The sequence below is a fragment of the Botrytis deweyae genome (genome assembly GCF_014898535.1).
Source record: "Botrytis deweyae strain B1 chromosome Unknown BDEW_002, whole genome shotgun sequence".
Taxonomy (NCBI): Eukaryota; Fungi; Ascomycota; class Leotiomycetes; order Helotiales; family Sclerotiniaceae; genus Botrytis; species Botrytis deweyae.
The window spans coordinates 1,734,455-1,750,431 of NW_024066209.1; the positions used below are offsets into that span (position 1 = coordinate 1,734,455).

A 15,977-nucleotide genomic window follows, 5' to 3' on the forward strand; every position below is an offset into this window, starting at 1 on the left:
TGGTTCAAGAAGTCTAATAACCAGATTCCTGGGACATGTAGTAGTTATTGCCTTGTGCATTATGAATGTCTTAGATGGCACACGTTAACTAGCGGTAATGGCACATTGTTGCCGACCAGAAATTTCAAAGATTTGACATCGGCTACAAAGCGCCCAATTTAGCACAGGCTTTAGCGCAAGAACGATATGTGGAGACTTATTTAGTGGAATTCGCGGAGATAATATTATTAGACTATTGTGAAGATTTTGGACGAATGCAATCTCAAAATTGATAAAGGGTCAATTGCAATTTGCAATTGACTCCGCTTAGGTAATTTGAGGCCTAGCTATATTCTCATCACATCTTTATCTAATAACCCTAGATCTGGACCAGACTTTACGAACCCGAGAGCCTCGGAATCAGACTGGAACCGCCACGATTATGCTATCTCCGAGAGAAGCGGTGTATTTGACAATCTTCTTTGCTTGAAGACCGACAGATGCTAAAAGAGCATGCCATTCTCCTTCGGTTCGCTCAGTTGCTGCAAGGACAGTCATCATCGCCAAGTCAAGTTGGGTTGCATGCCAGTGGGCGTCCATCTCGGGGAGAAGCATCTCGTCAATCAAAATAGCTGAATCTGGACCCATTGCATCTTTCAAATGCTTCAAAATGATGCGACATTTCTCATCAGGGTAGTCATGAAGGATGTTGCGCATGTAGTAGTATTTTGCACCTGAAATGTTTGTCAGTATGTAACCACAATTTCACTAGTAGGGTTGCAACAGACCTGTGACTGTTTGAGGCGTGAAAAAGTCATGAACTTCGAGCTCCACATCCTTCATTGGAAGTGCATTCTTGATAGAATGACCAAGCTCCTGCAAAATTATGCGACCGGGGACGTTGGGCTTCTCCATTCTCAACTCCAAACACTTATGACCAACACCACCGCCGACATCAACAAAGACAGGCTCCTTAGGGTTCCAGTCCTTGGTCTCTTCTTCGATTGGATACTTGGAGAGCCAAGTCGGCATCTCACCACGTTGAACTACCATAAAGTCGGCAAAGTAGTTGATTAGTCTAGGCTGTTCCTGAATCCAGTAGAAGTACGGGATTTCGGTTTTGAAGGCGATCTGAGCAGGTGCACAAGTGTCATCTGTGATGTTCCGATATTTTCTCTCGGCAAAATAGTCAGGCGTAGCTTGTAGTGTAGGGCCAATCGCATGAAAGCTGTGAATTTTTATAGTCAGTGATGGATGTGCCGAAAAGTATTCAAGACTGTGAGAAGGGATCACTGACCAGTGGCCAATACCGCCTTTGTAGCCCTTTTGAGCCAAAGCTTCGGTAACCTTGCTGGCCTCAAAAGTGTTTTTGCCAGTCTCTCGAATCATTCGTACAGAGGCAAGATATCGGAGCAAGCGAACTAGTTATGTTGTGAGAAGGGGTCGAATTCGAAGCGGAGGATCAAACTCACCTAAGAAGGCCGGATCTGACTCCGTTTCTTTTGCTAGCTGCTCAACAGTCATTGGCTCCTTCTTCGCGACCATGATCTCAAAGAGCTTCATATCACAACCAATCTGAGCGCCTGTCAATTGAAATTGCTAATACAGTTTGAGTTAGCAAAAGTCACGTTCAATCTTGTGATTTGAATCAAAATAGCACAAACCAGATACATGATACGCTGCATAGAGTCCCATGGTGTCTCCAATTCGATAGAAAGATCTCTAAGATCGTCAATTATCTTCTTTCGTCCTGCTTCATCAGCATTTGCAGCGGCGGCCTTCACGTGAGTGATAAGATCATCCATTTTTGATGTTAGAGTTCCTGTTGAAGTTCAAGTTGTTTTAGGTTTGGTTGTGTAGTAAAGAATCTTGTTGGGAAGAATGTTTGCAGACTGCTATATTGGGTTGTTTATGGGGGGGCTTTTATAAGCACATGAGGATAAAAAAAGTCGTAAGCCAGCCTACTGTTCCTTCAGAATACATGTGAATGTTATCTCAAAACAAAGCATAACTGACGCTTTTACATGGTTTGCAGCCAGTGAATGTTTAACCAACCGCCGCAGTGCGGCTTTTGTGGATCAACGAGATATCAGTGGGAATGGTGACGGATTTGCTTGATAGAATATTCAGATTCAATACATCTGCTATTAGTTCACCGCACATAGGGAATCACCCCATCCTCTTTCGATACCCCCCTTTTGTAACACAACACTTTGAAACCCTTCTTCTCTGCTACCAAGTTAGATAAGTCTCCTGATACTATAATACAAGAGCTTGCACCAGAATCACAAAGCCCATGGTAATTCCAAACAAGCAGACCATCTACCTAGATACTGTCAAGCGTAGTGATAGTTCCGAATTCAAACTGACAAGATTTTCCGCCATCAGATCTGTAAGCAGGATCTAGATTCGACATGGCCTTTTGAATTCATTCAAAGGTTCAGATGTACAAAACATATACGATGCCCAAACTTCAGGGTTGCATTATTATTGGTGCTCGCAGCAGTAGGTAAGGGCTTCAGCCGAATGAGTGAACTGCAGGAGACCCATGTCAGGTGAGTTACACAAATTTTCAGCCTCAGGGAGGGACATGTATTCGGCTTTTCGATGATACTACGCTATGGTTTACCCCGGAATAGGATTTCTTATTGAAACTCTTTTCTCGCTTGCCCGTGGTTCGAGCTTGGTACCGGTTCTATAGGTGACAGTACGGTGAGATTCCCAGAGCGAGCAAATCTCTCCGCAGGATCTATTGCGAATACAACGGTAGTCTTCGATGTACGATGAGTGTGATGTCAATTGCCACATGGGAGATGTACAAACATGATGCGCATGTTCTTTGAACAGGATCCGCACCTGCAAAACCAGTGGTTCACAGACGGCAAGTGGTAACTCAATAAACGGGAAGCAGCCCTCCAACCGAGCAATTGCGAGTAGCTGATTGCGCATTTTTAGACAGTAGTTGTGAATGTCGTCTTTGTTTTCTCATCCTTGGGCTGACTTAACAAGGCCTGTACACCAGGATCAACAATAGAATCTCCGCTAATCTATAGTACTATCCGGAGTTCTTGCGTCTGATGGATTTGAGTCGTACCGTTTGTTTGGGCAGAATGACTGGGGTCAACCATCTTCGATCTCACAAGAAATGTAAATAATTTTCATCAAATCGCTCTGTCGTGAACGTAAAATCGACCAATTTAGATAAGTGATGAATTCAAAAAGAACCAATCACTCCCGTGATCTATGATTCTCATCAAGTCAATAATGTAATGGGTATCGCAAATAGCCAAAACTTCCCTCCCACATACCGCCGTAGTGTTTCGCCGTGTGGTATTCGTCTCTCGGTGGCAGGTTTATCGGATTGATAAACCCTCCATTGTTTGCTCAACGGCATTTTCCTCGCTTTGAACTACCCCTTTTTCACCTCGCCCATCCATTTCCCCATTGCCTTTGATCCCTCGTGTGCCGCCTTGAATAATCCGCGTTCCGCCTCATCCAAACCTCTTAAGAACTCCACGCCTTCTCCTCCGCCTCTGCCATTACTCTGTCCTACACTTCCACTCCCAGCATGGTCACTGATTTCACCAGCTCTTGTCCTCCAGCTCTCCATCAATACGTCGCAGACCTCTTCCTCTTCGAATAACTCCAAAACTCTCACACCCAATCCATAGAAATTCTGTGCCAGATTGCGTAAGTCGACACTCTTAGGGTCAGCTTTCAATGCATTGAGAACGCGCGGCGCAAGACAAGCAGGTAGATCAAGGGTAACGAGAGACTTTTGAGAAGATGGAGATGAGGAAACGGCAAGTAGTTCGGCGAGCCATAGAGGAAGATCGACGCGTGTGTGCTTCTTTAAGGGGGTAGCGGCGTTGTTGTCGAGATATCCTAAAGAGGGAACATCAAGCTCGAATGTGCATGGGATTTTCTGACATATATTAATACAATGAATTTGATTGGAAGGAGGGGTAAATACTTGGGCGTCGGTGAGGATCGCGTCAATATCGTAGTAGGACATTCTCAAAAGCCACAGGTTTGCGGCAAATAGCTTAAGCTTCACCTAACCCGCATAACATCATAACTTTTAATTTTCAAGGATTTGTTGGGCGAAAGAGTGCGCGACGATGAACTTGTTTGATATCGGCTCCGTGCCATTATTTGCGTTCTCATCGCTTATGTAATCGCGTAATGACATAATGATGTTGGAGCTCCAAATATTTACTTCCGGAGCTTCCCCTCTTTGAAAGACGTCCGATTGACATCTGAAAGCCACATCAATAATTGAACCAAGACCGCTTCAAACGTTCAAATAAAATTCAAAATGTCCACCACACTTCTTCGCACATCTACTGCAGCTCGTGCTGCTCTTAGAGCCAGCTCTTCCAAACGAGCTGCCTCAATGGCAAGCACAAGCTTCATCCGTGGAAAGGCTACTCTTCCAGATCTTCCATGTCAGTTTCTTCCATACCTAGATTAAGCAGCTCCGATATCTCATTACATGTTCTGACTTTGGTTACAGATGACTATGGTGCGCTCGAACCCTCGATCTCCGGTAAGATCATGGAGCTTCATCACAAGAACCATCACCAAACCTACGTTAACAGCTTCAACGCTGCGAGCGAGCAAGTCGAGGCCGCTACATCCAAGGGAGATATTGCTGCTGCTATTGCACTACAACCTCTCATCAACTTCCACGGAGGTGGACATGTGAACCATAGTTTGTTCTGGGAGAATTTGGCACCAAGTAAGAATGGTGGTGGTGGAGAGCCCACCGGCGCTTTGAAGGTATGAATCGATGTTCGCTATGAAAATTTGTAGCTTTATTAGATTCGAAGAGTATCGGCTAACAAGAGCTTATATAGACTGCCATTGAGACCAGCTACAAAGATTTCTCATCTTTCAAGACAAAATTCAACGCGGCTTTGGCAGGCATCCAAGGAAGTGGATGGGCGTGGTTAGTCAAGGACAACGAGACTGGTCAAGTCCAAATCAGAACATATGCAAACCAGGATCCAGTCGTTGGCAAGTACACTCCTTTATTGGGTATTGATGCTTGGGAGCATGCCTACTATCTTCAATACCAAAACAGAAAGGCAGAGTACTTCAGTGCTATTTGGGATGTAATTAACTGGAAGACTGTGGAAAGCAGATTGAAGTGAATTGGAGACGAGGGAGCCAAACATTAGATACCTATGTAGTCGTTAAGCGTAAAATGAATGTATGATCAGTTCAAGCGTTGTATTCAGGATTTCTGAGAATCTAGGGGAATGTTCGTCCATAAACACACATTTTCACAAGCACATGGTAATTCATAATTAAGGTTGCAATGCTATTAATGTTTTCTTGAAACATCCCTCCTTCATAGCCTATTAAACCGCTATCACACCCTACCCTTTCCAGTGGGTAACATAATGGCAAACAATCATGATCTATCATACACAGCTTCGAAGACAATATTCTGAAATCCAAGTACCACATATCATCTTTCAAAACATGCCTCATAACTCTTCACGTAATACCTTTCCTCCATTCACACTCCTCGACCCTCCCTCAAACTGGATACCTTCAACTCTCAAGGCAGAAGGTAGGTGTATAAAGATACTAAAACGATAGTCGAAGTTATCATCCGAATTTCTTATGAGTATAACGCAATGCTCTCGCTTGTGAGCGGTTAGAGTTGGTGCTATTGGTGAAAGAAACACAACGAGGGCCGGTGAGTGTCGAGGCGATCAATCGAAGTTCGACAAATCCCTTCTGCCAAACCAGACTCCTGGCTCGCTCTTTTCTTCTTGATGGCATTTGCAACAGGTACGACGTTTCCAAGCAGTTGTCTTACGAATGCGTTGATTTGATGTCTGCTATTTCAAGCTCATCGGGCGGATAACGATTGATGATGGGATCTCAATTGGAGTTCTCCTAGCGTGCTTTCCAGAAAGGTGAGTCTGATTCGGTATTCTCATCCATAATATTAATCCAAAGCTTTCTCTAAATCCAAGAAGATTTCTTCCACTGCCCCAAGCGGAACTAGAAAGCGCTCATGCACCCCCCTCACGAATGGGAATGCCAATATTTGGCTCCTTGAGGATTCGAGTTATATCCGAAAAGCTGCATACTATGCCTCTCATGAGAATTACTTCGATCAATAAGACAAAGATTGAAGCAATATCGTAAAATTCTTTTGCGTCCATTGTGTTCCATTTCGAGTAGAAAGTTGTTGCAGAGTAGAAGATCTCACAGCATTTTTAAAACGATAAGCTCGTAGCTATTACTGTAAAATTAATTTACTCCTTCTGGCGACTTCTTCCGCGCTCTGTAGATCTCTACATAAATATTAGCCTGAGCTTGTGAAGAGTCCAATGGACCTCAAGTGAGGAGGAATACTCACGTCATGTGATTTGGAATCATGTGAGTAATTGGTGACACCTTCTTCCGCCATGTATCGATTCTCTTCATACAACATGTTTAATGGTGTCCCGTCGAAAGTCAAATCAGAGTCGTCGATACTATATGGTAGTCTCCATGCTTCAGCTTGAAGATCGAATTTGGTGTTTTCATCATCGAATGCCGTAACATTTGTGATCAAGAAGTATTGTTTGACTTCAGCAGAGGTATTGCTTGCATCGTTGCCCGACATGATGAATTATTAAAGATGTAAAGTAAGTCTCAGGTTTTGATATTGACCTGGGTGAGCTTATTTGCAGTAGGCAGTAGATATAAGTCAGAGATAAGGCTGATATGGTTTTATGTTTAGTTAAAGATGTGTTGGCAGTGTTGAGTTGTTGATTCAAATGTGCAACATTAGACATCAACAACAAGATAGTTAGAATGCGGCGATACCCAACACTTATATATATATATACATATCATACATAGGAAACTAGGTATCCGATGATGCCTCTCATATCGGGCAGTTCACCGGACTCTTACTCGCCGGATCGAGAAGGCCAGATGATAATCTTTAAAGTTTAGGTCCGACCGAAAATCTAGGCAATTCCCCGACACAACTTGGATTTGTCAATGCGGGTGTGACCTGACTTGGAAACAATCATGGAGATGCATTTACTCAAAAGCTAAATGGGTGGAATATCATGTTCCTGACTTGTCACGACGCGCCGTCGGTTCAGGTTTTGGTAGAGGCTTAGAGGTTGTGCGACGGAAAAGCACCGCCGAAGGTTAGAACATGACTCAGCTTAGTAAAACCACCACCAGCATACCAGCGAGACCAGGAAACGTTTGGATACTTTGTTCGAAGCACAAACCAAACAACACCAAGACACAATTTCACTGGGGGAAAAAACGACCTTTACCCGAAACTCTGTCTCTTTTATCTTCCAACAACATGTGATGATAAGAAAGAATCCGAGAGGCCTACCTGATACTCGAGACATGATTCTCGGGTTACACCTCCGACTCAATTAACCGACCTACCTCGAAGTTGGGAACCAGGGGACTCAGCAGAGACAGCTGATATTGTGACGATACATTATGACCTTCAAACTACCTTCTCTTACCGCCAAAACCGCTGAATTCGAAATACAAATCATTAATTTGTAAGAATGTAGCAATATGCACTCCGCCATTATATTCAACTCGGCAACAGATACATCAACAAAGTCTCCATATGGTCAAATCAACTTCCTTGCTACTCCTCCCCGCCCTCCATTCGGGCAATAAAATCTCATCGCTTACCCCGCCGCGATATATCGATCTTCTCTTTCTGGGGAAGTTGAACCAAGTTCAGCTGCCAATAATACATAGCCTCTGACAATATCCGATGGTGGTCAGCCTCATGAAGTATATAATACAATTAGAAATATATCCCGCAGATCGCGCGAGATCAGGTTAGTATAACACTTCCCATCAACTATTGAAATTTGGTTCGTGAAACATACGGCTTTTGAAACGGCGATTCATTAATGTCAGAGTCGTCTCTCATTGCCTAAGATCAAACTTTTTCACTCGTTATTCTCTGTTTGGTAGAGTCAAATTCCTCCTTGGGGAAGTCCCTTCGGTCCGTCTCATTATAGCCCGGCCAAGCATGCAGGCAACCAATTAACAAAAAGTACTCGCAAGAACAGCGCCTCTTCACATGCACCCCATAAAATCGATTTTGATTATATTTCCGAAGCTTATCCCTGCACTCACACTCTACATGCTTATCGTTGCATTTGCTTTCTCATCTGCATTCTGATTGCGTACATTATTTTTCGTGGCAAGACTACATCTTCATGACTGTGAAGTTTGCCTGTACATGCGGCAAATCCTGTCATCATATTATGAACGCTAATGATTACTGTTTGCCATAATTGTCATGCCCGTGGCGTTCGAGTAACGAACACACATGATTCACACTTCCTTCTTCACCACTCATGCGATAATGATTACAAAGATGATTTTGTGAAGAAAGCAAGTGTACGATGCTTGTCCATGGTTCTTCTTAGTATCATAACAAGTTATACATGAATTATGCATATAGGGCTGAGCTAGACTTCAGGTTTAGGCTTTGAGTTCCGCGGCTTTACCGCAATCATCATCTGACTTTCTTGTTTCACTGTTGCTCACGTTCAAGCAATCAAAAGTTTGGAATCATTTTCTGACGTTGACTCCGCTTTTCAAAAATCATCACACCACACTGTGTCACTGCGAATTCGTAACTCTTACTTTGGATTCACATGACAACGTTTGTTACTAGCCACAAAAACTGACAATTACGTCATTGTGGTTCCGTACAACTTTATTGTCACGAACGAGGAGAGCTTGAGTCGAAGATTTTAGTAATGATACTTAGCTTCAAGATCCAAAACGGTAAATCAGTTGGGTCTTCTCCATGGTGTTTTTTCTTTGGTTTCTATACATCATTTCTAATAGGAAAAAACATTTTTTGATTCACGAAACCTCATATTGACTTGAATAGCTAACCCCGTTGAAAGCTTGGGGAAAGCCTCTACTAACTCAACAGAATACACTTACCCTGACTCAGAGCTTTGAAACATGTTTGGCGTCTGCTTCTCCTTTTGAGCCAATCAAATTTTGCTTCCCGCGTTTGTTTCGCAATGGTTCCTGCGTGCTCAATATTAAGGCAGGTGGTACATTTCACCCTTGGGTTCTCTACCAGGAATTCGAATCGCTTCGCAATTGTCTCATGTGCATTGGATAAGTGCACAACTTAAATCTTTTGAGTTGTGTAACTGCTTGTGTCTCTCAGATAGTGTACGCACGGCGAAGTTATGCTGAGGAAATTCGATGGCCATGTCCAACGGAAATCCGCATTCTAGATATTCAATCGAACCATTCAACCCCCTCTTAATTTCTTTTTTTATTTATAGATTATATAGAGTACAACTCTTGAAATTCTAATTCTTAAAACTTCCAATCGGAACCACTTTTTAGTATTTCCCGGTCTATTTAAAGTCTCCTGCCTCGATTTAGACTTTTACCCCCCATTTAGAGTTTTCTCCCCTTCCTTTAACCTTTTCCCAACGCGTCACTATCAATGATCGTCACCACCTGTATATTGAAAATCACGGCACAAAGTGTCTAGAAAAATTGAGATAGCTGAAAGCTTTGAAGATAGAATGCCACCCTGCATAATACGAGCTGCACTATTGTGGATGGTGTTGATCTTGATATGATTTTCAGATGGCATGATCAGTATCTCCCTACTGGTAGAGTCATTAGACATTGTCGTTAATCTGGATGAGAAGGTCATCTATGCAGAGAGCTCGAGTTTGAACATCCCGACCCGTGGATGAGCTCTGAGTATACATGTATGTCGTTTAGATTTTGGAAGATATCTTGATTATCAGAGCGTTAAGTGAAGATGGCTGATGGTTGGTAAGATAGCGTTGATTTGTACTGTGTTGATTATGAATGTGGAAGATGGTGGGATACTGAATATTTGATATTGAAGACTCGGAGGGAAAAAAGACGGGCTAAATCTTGAATACCTTTGTGAAGACAAGGACTACTAATAAAGAGAATAGACCACCTCCCTGCAACCCCTTGATATTCTCCAAAAAGAAGTACAGAGAGTCGTAAAGAACATTGATGAAGTGTGAAAAGTATTGATATTCGTTTCCTGTGTATGATCCCTACGATCTACTTCTTCACAATTTCGATCTCAAGATAACATAACCTGGCTACCTTTACCTTGATCTCGCTACTTTTCTTCTCCTTCGCCTATCCTACCATGTCCTTCCACTTGATCAAAGTGGGAATTCCCACTCAACTAAACAAAAAGATGCCCAGTTTCTACGCCGGCTGAACACAGTCCGGAATTCCATATTTGAGCCCATTTTCACTAGCAAAGGAACCGGAGTCAACGCACTCGAGGTAGCTATGGAAGACCGACATCGACGACATCTTTCTTCTTGATATAAAGCCGACGAACTATTATATCTTGATATTTAATCCCGATAATGAAGATATGGTCGCCATGTGCCGTATGAACTTGGACAAGATAAACAGTCCGTTTATACTGCCCCGACAAACGATGAAGATAATGACTCTTTCTGAGGATGAGAAATCGATCAGCGGCCTGAAAGTTCAGACAGCCAGCAATCTGCAATAAAGGCTCTGGAACAGATTGGAGAACTCAAGATGAAAAGATGGAAGAGACCGAATTGGAGGGTCCAAGATGATACCTTTCTAAGAATCTACTCCACTGAAAATAGTTCTGATCCTGTAAAACTGCTCACAATACAGGCACCAACAGCTATTAATCAATGAGCTTGTTCTCAGGGACATTGAGACATATTTCTCTCGTCGTGAAAATAACACTATTCTCGATCCTTCCTCTCCACCATCCTCACAGATCAGGACTACTGGGAAAAGAACATATGCTCTTCTAATACGAGTAAACCACGTTTACTCCCTATCATTGTTTCTCTACCAGCCAATCCGGTATTTACGAAAACATCACTTCTTGCCACCACCCAACTCAAAACCCCACCGATTTCGGTGCATTCCAAACCAAAAGCATCGCACATATCACGACAAATTTTATTTTCTTGAGAAAAATTACTTGTCAACAACACACAATTTTCCAAAATTGGCTGAAATTCCCAAGTTTTCATCCAAAAGAGAAGATATCAGCGCAATGCTGGCCTGGCTCAGAAGCACAGTATTGCCCCGATCTTGAGCATCAAACTCGTCATAGCTTAAAGCCACAGGGTATCTTTATGTAAACCACTAGGTTACTAATTTTGGTAGTAATAGAAATGAGGGAAATGCCATAGTATCATTTGCGCCATTAAGCAATGAGAAAGATGAGCAGTATGATGTATTCATATGTCAATTATATGAGGTATTTGACATAAGAAAATTGAGATATGCAACATATTGATAATTGTTTCGACTAGTAGTGGTCGTTGAATTGGAATGGGTTAGTAGTTGACGTGAAGTCAAAGTGGTTATCGTTAGTGGCCGGAGATTCCGGCACAGGGAAGAAGAAAAAGGATCTGTCATGATAGGAAAGAATTCTCGAACAAAGTGGCATTGAGTAAGTGTATATACAAAATGAAGAGGAGTTACATGCCTGCGTGCCATTCCCTAAATTCCATGTCCTAATCGCTCGCCAATATTTACAAATTGTTCCACGCCATTTCCATTAAAGACTGATCGCCTATGATATCATCGTTCGCTGTCTTCATTTCGCTCATGTTGCGATACCCCATACTGTCAGACGGTATGATATAACTCAGGCCGAGGCCACAATAGCCTCCACTCCCGCCGGAATAACCCTCGCTCTTCCAACTCCATGAACAAGCACAGCATCTAACCAAATTCTTTCTTTAACTTCTCCAGGTTTCTCTACTCCCCAACCCCTCTCAGGGCCCCACCCCACAACTTTCTTATGTCTTTCTACGACCTCTCGTAATCCATTCATCATATCTCCAGTCCTCTGCACACCAGGGAAGGCATCAAATTCAACTGTTTGTATTCCCTTTACATCCCTGAATATTCCTTCCAAAAGTCCCTGGCAGAAGCCTTCATAGAATCCATCACCCGCTCTGAAACCTTTGAATATAGCGTCGGAAGGGTCGCATTCCACAAATATTTTTAGAACACGAACAGATGTGCAATCAGAAAGTCCAAGTAGAGGTGATACAATCCAACCTCTTGGAGGACTGTTCCAGCCTGGACCTAATCGAAGTTCAAGTGTAGTGATAGAGTTGCGATATTGGGCTGGCAGACGCGCGAGTAATGGTTTCTTTGTCTTGAAATAGCGACCTGGATGGACAGGGAAGATACGGAAAGTATAGGTTGAGAAGAAGTGGTGCGATGATTCATTGTAAATTTGTTTGCAGACAGAGAATAGAGAGAGGAGTTTCTGACGGTGAATGATGGAAAATGTTGTAGGGTCGAGGTCGATAATTGAAGGGAAAGGGGCGAATATCAGGGCATAAATTTTAGTTCGTAGTTCGGAGGGCAGAGAGAGAAATGGAAATGGTTGTTTAAGTTTGCGAGTGGCCAGAGTGATATCTTCAGCATCAGATGGATATGCTGAGGGATAGGCGGATGAGCTTGGGGTCGTGGAACCAGATGCGGGCACGCTTGCTACTGCGCGGCGATTCCGTAGGGCTAAAGTATGATGTCTCATAGACGGCGCCATATCTATTGTTATTATTCAAGTAGGAGTAAGTAAGTAGGTAGGATAACCAAATTGTGAAATTGTAGTTGTCGTCGATATACTGTAGAGTTTTGGGTGTTAGGCTTGTTGAGTTTGAGATGAAAGATGGAACCAAGTGGAGAGAATCGCGTGCTAGGAAGGAGATACTGATTCAAAATCACAAGTAAAGAGGTGAATCGCGTGGTATCTCAAATGATGAATAATGGAATGATATTTAAAACTTCAATTATACACAAGAAGAATCCTTCTATCAAGACTTGTGCCGAGTATATTCGGGTAGATTATGAGGGAGACCGGAAATACCCTCAAAATATGAGGATTTCAATGAGATATGGAATGTTAGGACACCACGGGACTGAAGTTGTAATTGAGTAGCCGGTGCTCTTTCAAGCACCGGCTTAACATCCAATTCTTGAAAGTGTCATATTCGTTCTCCTCAGATTGTTCAACTCTTCGTCCACGGTTATTGTAGGCGCGATGAGTATAATTTCTGTCCACTGAGTGTCAACTTTAAGGAAAAAAGAAAAAGAGAATCAGAATGCGAAAATCAATCGATGCTTTTATGGTGGGGAGTTTGACGCCAATTGAAGCTAGTACTAATTGGTACTAGCTTCAATAATTCCCGCCCGCATCATTGTAGAAAATTGTATTTTGTTGCTTGTAAGGGAAAACTTAAGGAATCAGGTTATTTTATTAGGCCAAAGGAACTTGGAAGTCTCTCTTTACTGACGAGAAGTTCAATAATATTTAATGCGATTTCGCATATAGTCTTTTCTTCATTAAAGTAAGCTGTGTATTGATTCTTTTCTTTCATAATGTTGTCAAGAGCTATCGGAAGGTCGTTGCAAACGCCAGCTCTTAGAAATAGTTCGACGAATTTCCGAATAACCTCATCAACGTCATGGACTCGGTCGATGGCGAACAATCGCCGCCAGCCTAAAAAGCCTACAGATTATAATAGACCTTCGGGTACGCCAACACCATCCGGTCCAGCTGGGGCACAGGCTGCTTTTACTTCACCAAAATCAGGATTGAGTAGTGATAAATCTGGTAACCCAGACTTCTCCAAGGCGCAAGATGAAGTGAGTAAGGGGGCTTCACCACAGAGGAATACTGTACCACAATCAGAGGGAGGAGGTGCCGGTGTACCAAAACCAGATGCAAGGAAAGGTGAAAACCCAGACTTCTCTGGCAAGCAAGATGAATTCGAGACAATCGCTGTCGACCCCGCACAAGCTGAATTCGAAAATAAACCTCTACCAGATCTCACCCAAGGTATTCCTTCAACTTTGGATTTTGAGTTGGCAAATAGAAAATCGAAAGCATCGCCATTGAACCTTACAGAAGCGGCAGATCCTGAAGAAGATCCTAGTGGTGGGGGTAAAGGTCGCGGGGAATTGCCAGCATCTGCGTATGTTTCTTCCTCGGAAAGAAAGAGAAACCAAATGGCCAACTACATGTATCTTGCATTCTTCATATCTGCGATCACTGGTACGGTATACATGGGAAGGAACTGGGAAACAGAGGAGGAGGAAAGACTACATTCGGAAACTGCTCCATCTGGATGGTCACTCACCGGCATGTGGAATCGTGTCAGGGCCCGAACCGGAGACCAACTTGGACACTACACTGAGCCAGCTTTTACCAAGTTACTCCCCGATCCAAGTCCCATGTTTGAGCGCCCTTATACTTTAGTTTTAAGTATGGAGGATCTTCTAATTCACAGTGAATGGACCAGAGAACATGGTTGGCGACTGGCAAAAAGACCCGGTGTGGATTATTTCTTGAGATATCTAAGTCAATATTACGAATTGGTCATCTTCACCACTCAACCATCTACTTTAGCAGAGCCAGTTATTCGAAAATTCGATCCATATCACATCGTTACTTGGCCGCTTTTCCGAGAGGCAACACTTTATGAAAACGGTGAATATATCAAGGTAAGGTTTTTGTGTCATCCTTCCTGCGACTGTTACTAATTTGATATAGGATCTTTCATACCTCAACCGTGATCTCTCAAAGGTCATATTAATCGATACTAAAGCACACCATGCAAAGAAGCAACCAGAAAACGCAATAATCCTCAAGCCATGGACAGGTGACGTCCAAGATAAAGAGCTTGTTTCTTTAATTCCTTTCCTTGAATATATCCCTACAATGCAATATGCCGATGTACGCAAAGCCTTGAAATCATTTGATGGAACACATATTCCTACTGAATTTGCCAAGCGTGAGGCAATTGCAAGAAAGAAGTTCCAAGAGCAACTTGCAGAGGAAAGAAAGAAGCATGGAAAGAGAGGGGGTGGTGTAGGACTACTAGGAAGTGCTTTGGGTATCAAGCCAGGTGGAATGATGGTGACAGATCCTAACGAACAGAGTCTAGCGGATGCGCTTGCTCAAGGAAAAATGTTGCAAGATCTAGCGAGAGAAAGGGGACAAAAGAACTACGAGGCATTTGATAAGGAAATTCGCGAGAATGGAGCAAAATGGCTGAAGGAAGAAGCCGAGATGGAGGAGAGGGCCAAAGAAGAGGGACTAAAGGCCATGAAGAGTGGAATGACAGGTGGTTGGTGGGGAAGTTCTTCGTCGTAATGGTTGATGAATTAGAGGATTAAAATGGACGAGTGTATATTTTATATGTATCATGAATGAGGCGTCAAAAGGAATGAAGGGCCGACGACCTCGAATCTCACCTCTGCAAATGCGGCCGAGATTGGATTGTGGTATCTCAGTTATGTTTGAGATGGATGGGTTATGCGATGTAGAATCGGCGATCACGACTCGAATGTTATGATGCATTTAGGTAGCGTAGCATGGAAGCTCAATCTGTACCTGTATCTGTATGTACTATAAATGTCTGAATATTCCCACAGACTTTTTGCGTCGTGGTTTACGTTGACGAATTTGTGAAGCTCGATGCTTATTATCGTACGGGCTTCTGCATCACTCCGAAGTTACTGAATCTATAAAAATGATTCGTCATTCAATTTCTCTTGCAGGATATGGAGTATCTGGTTTCTCTGCCCATTCCTCTCGAATCTGGAATTGTCCCCCCCTATAGTTGGATGTGTCTAAAAGCGAGGGCTTGGAGTTGATTAAGATTGTCGAGTTAGTGATATTGGAGCTGTGAGGGTATACTCGAGATAACCCAAACTTCGCAAATGAATTCGAGACTCGGGTTGGATTTTCCTGGCCATGGTCCATCGGATTGAGGTTTTGATAATGGCAACGCTACTTTGAGGTTTTAAGTTATTACTAGGTACTAAGGTACCTTTAATCAAAGTGCGAGGAGTATTAGCAAGCAATGATATGATAATTGTAACTTCATATTGCTAATCTAGTTCCAAATGGGGTAGTCAGTCATTCATTC

At 42.9% G+C, this 15,977-nt stretch overlaps 6 protein-coding genes across 6 annotated transcripts; 2 read left to right on the forward strand and 4 right to left on the reverse strand.

Annotated features, from left to right (window-relative positions):
* Positions 1-399: 399 nt before the first annotated feature.
* Positions 400-1,784, reverse strand: EAE98_001212 (uncharacterized protein; the record flags this gene model as incomplete). The annotated part of the gene is made up of 5 exons (XM_038948830.1): positions 400-713; positions 768-1,207; positions 1,277-1,400; positions 1,452-1,578; positions 1,644-1,784. The coding sequence occupies 5 exons, from the start codon at positions 1,782-1,784 to the stop codon at positions 400-402; spliced, it is 1,146 nt and encodes a 381-aa protein (XP_038815096.1).
* Positions 1,785-3,388: 1,604 nt separating this feature from the next.
* On the reverse strand, positions 3,389-4,097 carry EAE98_001213 (uncharacterized protein; the record flags this gene model as incomplete). The annotated part of the gene is made up of 2 exons (XM_038948831.1): positions 3,953-4,097; positions 3,389-3,904 (listed from the first exon to the last, which is right to left on the reverse strand). Exons 1-2 carry the CDS (start codon positions 3,992-3,994, stop codon positions 3,389-3,391), a joined length of 558 nt encoding a protein of 185 aa, XP_038815097.1. The 5' UTR covers positions 3,995-4,097.
* A 117-nt stretch (positions 4,098-4,214) lies between these two features.
* EAE98_001214 (uncharacterized protein) lies at positions 4,215-5,292 on the forward strand. The gene is made up of 3 exons (XM_038948832.1): positions 4,215-4,427; positions 4,496-4,761; positions 4,839-5,292. The coding sequence occupies exons 1-3, from the start codon at positions 4,298-4,300 to the stop codon at positions 5,133-5,135; spliced, it is 693 nt and encodes a 230-aa protein (XP_038815098.1). The 5' UTR covers positions 4,215-4,297; the 3' UTR covers positions 5,136-5,292.
* A 340-nt stretch (positions 5,293-5,632) lies between these two features.
* Positions 5,633-6,867, reverse strand: EAE98_001215 (uncharacterized protein). Its single transcript, XM_038948833.1, has 2 exons — positions 6,362-6,867; positions 5,633-6,296 (listed from the first exon to the last, which is right to left on the reverse strand). The coding sequence occupies exons 1-2, from the start codon at positions 6,608-6,610 to the stop codon at positions 6,258-6,260; spliced, it is 288 nt and encodes a 95-aa protein (XP_038815099.1). The 5' UTR covers positions 6,611-6,867; the 3' UTR covers positions 5,633-6,257.
* Positions 6,868-11,674: 4,807 nt separating this feature from the next.
* On the reverse strand, positions 11,675-12,589 carry EAE98_001216 (uncharacterized protein; the record flags this gene model as incomplete). The annotated part of the gene is made up of 1 exon (XM_038948834.1): positions 11,675-12,589. One exon carries the CDS (start codon positions 12,587-12,589, stop codon positions 11,675-11,677), a length of 915 nt encoding a protein of 304 aa, XP_038815100.1.
* Positions 12,590-13,296: 707 nt separating this feature from the next.
* EAE98_001217 (uncharacterized protein) lies at positions 13,297-15,618 on the forward strand. Its single transcript, XM_038948835.1, has 2 exons — positions 13,297-14,547; positions 14,597-15,618. The coding sequence occupies exons 1-2, from the start codon at positions 13,423-13,425 to the stop codon at positions 15,197-15,199; spliced, it is 1,728 nt and encodes a 575-aa protein (XP_038815101.1). The 5' UTR covers positions 13,297-13,422; the 3' UTR covers positions 15,200-15,618.
* Positions 15,619-15,977: the final 359 nt, after the last annotated feature.

Excerpts from the sequence above, each read along its gene's own strand:
- EAE98_001214 (XM_038948832.1), top strand. The coding sequence starts at position 4,298 with ATGTCCACCACACTTCTTCGCACATCTACTGCAGCTCGTGCTGCTCTT. Across the intron at positions 4,428-4,495 it reads TACTCTTCCAGATCTTCCAT|ATGACTATGGTGCGCTCGAA; the intron begins GTCAGTTTCTTC and ends CTTTGGTTACAG. Across the intron at positions 4,762-4,838 it reads AGCCCACCGGCGCTTTGAAG|ACTGCCATTGAGACCAGCTA; the intron begins GTATGAATCGAT and ends GAGCTTATATAG.
- EAE98_001215 (XM_038948833.1), bottom strand. The coding sequence starts at position 6,610 with ATGTCGGGCAACGATGCAAGCAATACCTCTGCTGAAGTCAAACAATAC. Across the intron at positions 6,297-6,361 it reads ATGATTCCAAATCACATGAC|AGATCTACAGAGCGCGGAAG; the intron begins GTGAGTATTCCT and ends ATATTTATGTAG.
- EAE98_001217 (XM_038948835.1), top strand. The coding sequence starts at position 13,423 with ATGTTGTCAAGAGCTATCGGAAGGTCGTTGCAAACGCCAGCTCTTAGA. Across the intron at positions 14,548-14,596 it reads AAAACGGTGAATATATCAAG|GATCTTTCATACCTCAACCG; the intron begins GTAAGGTTTTTG and ends AATTTGATATAG.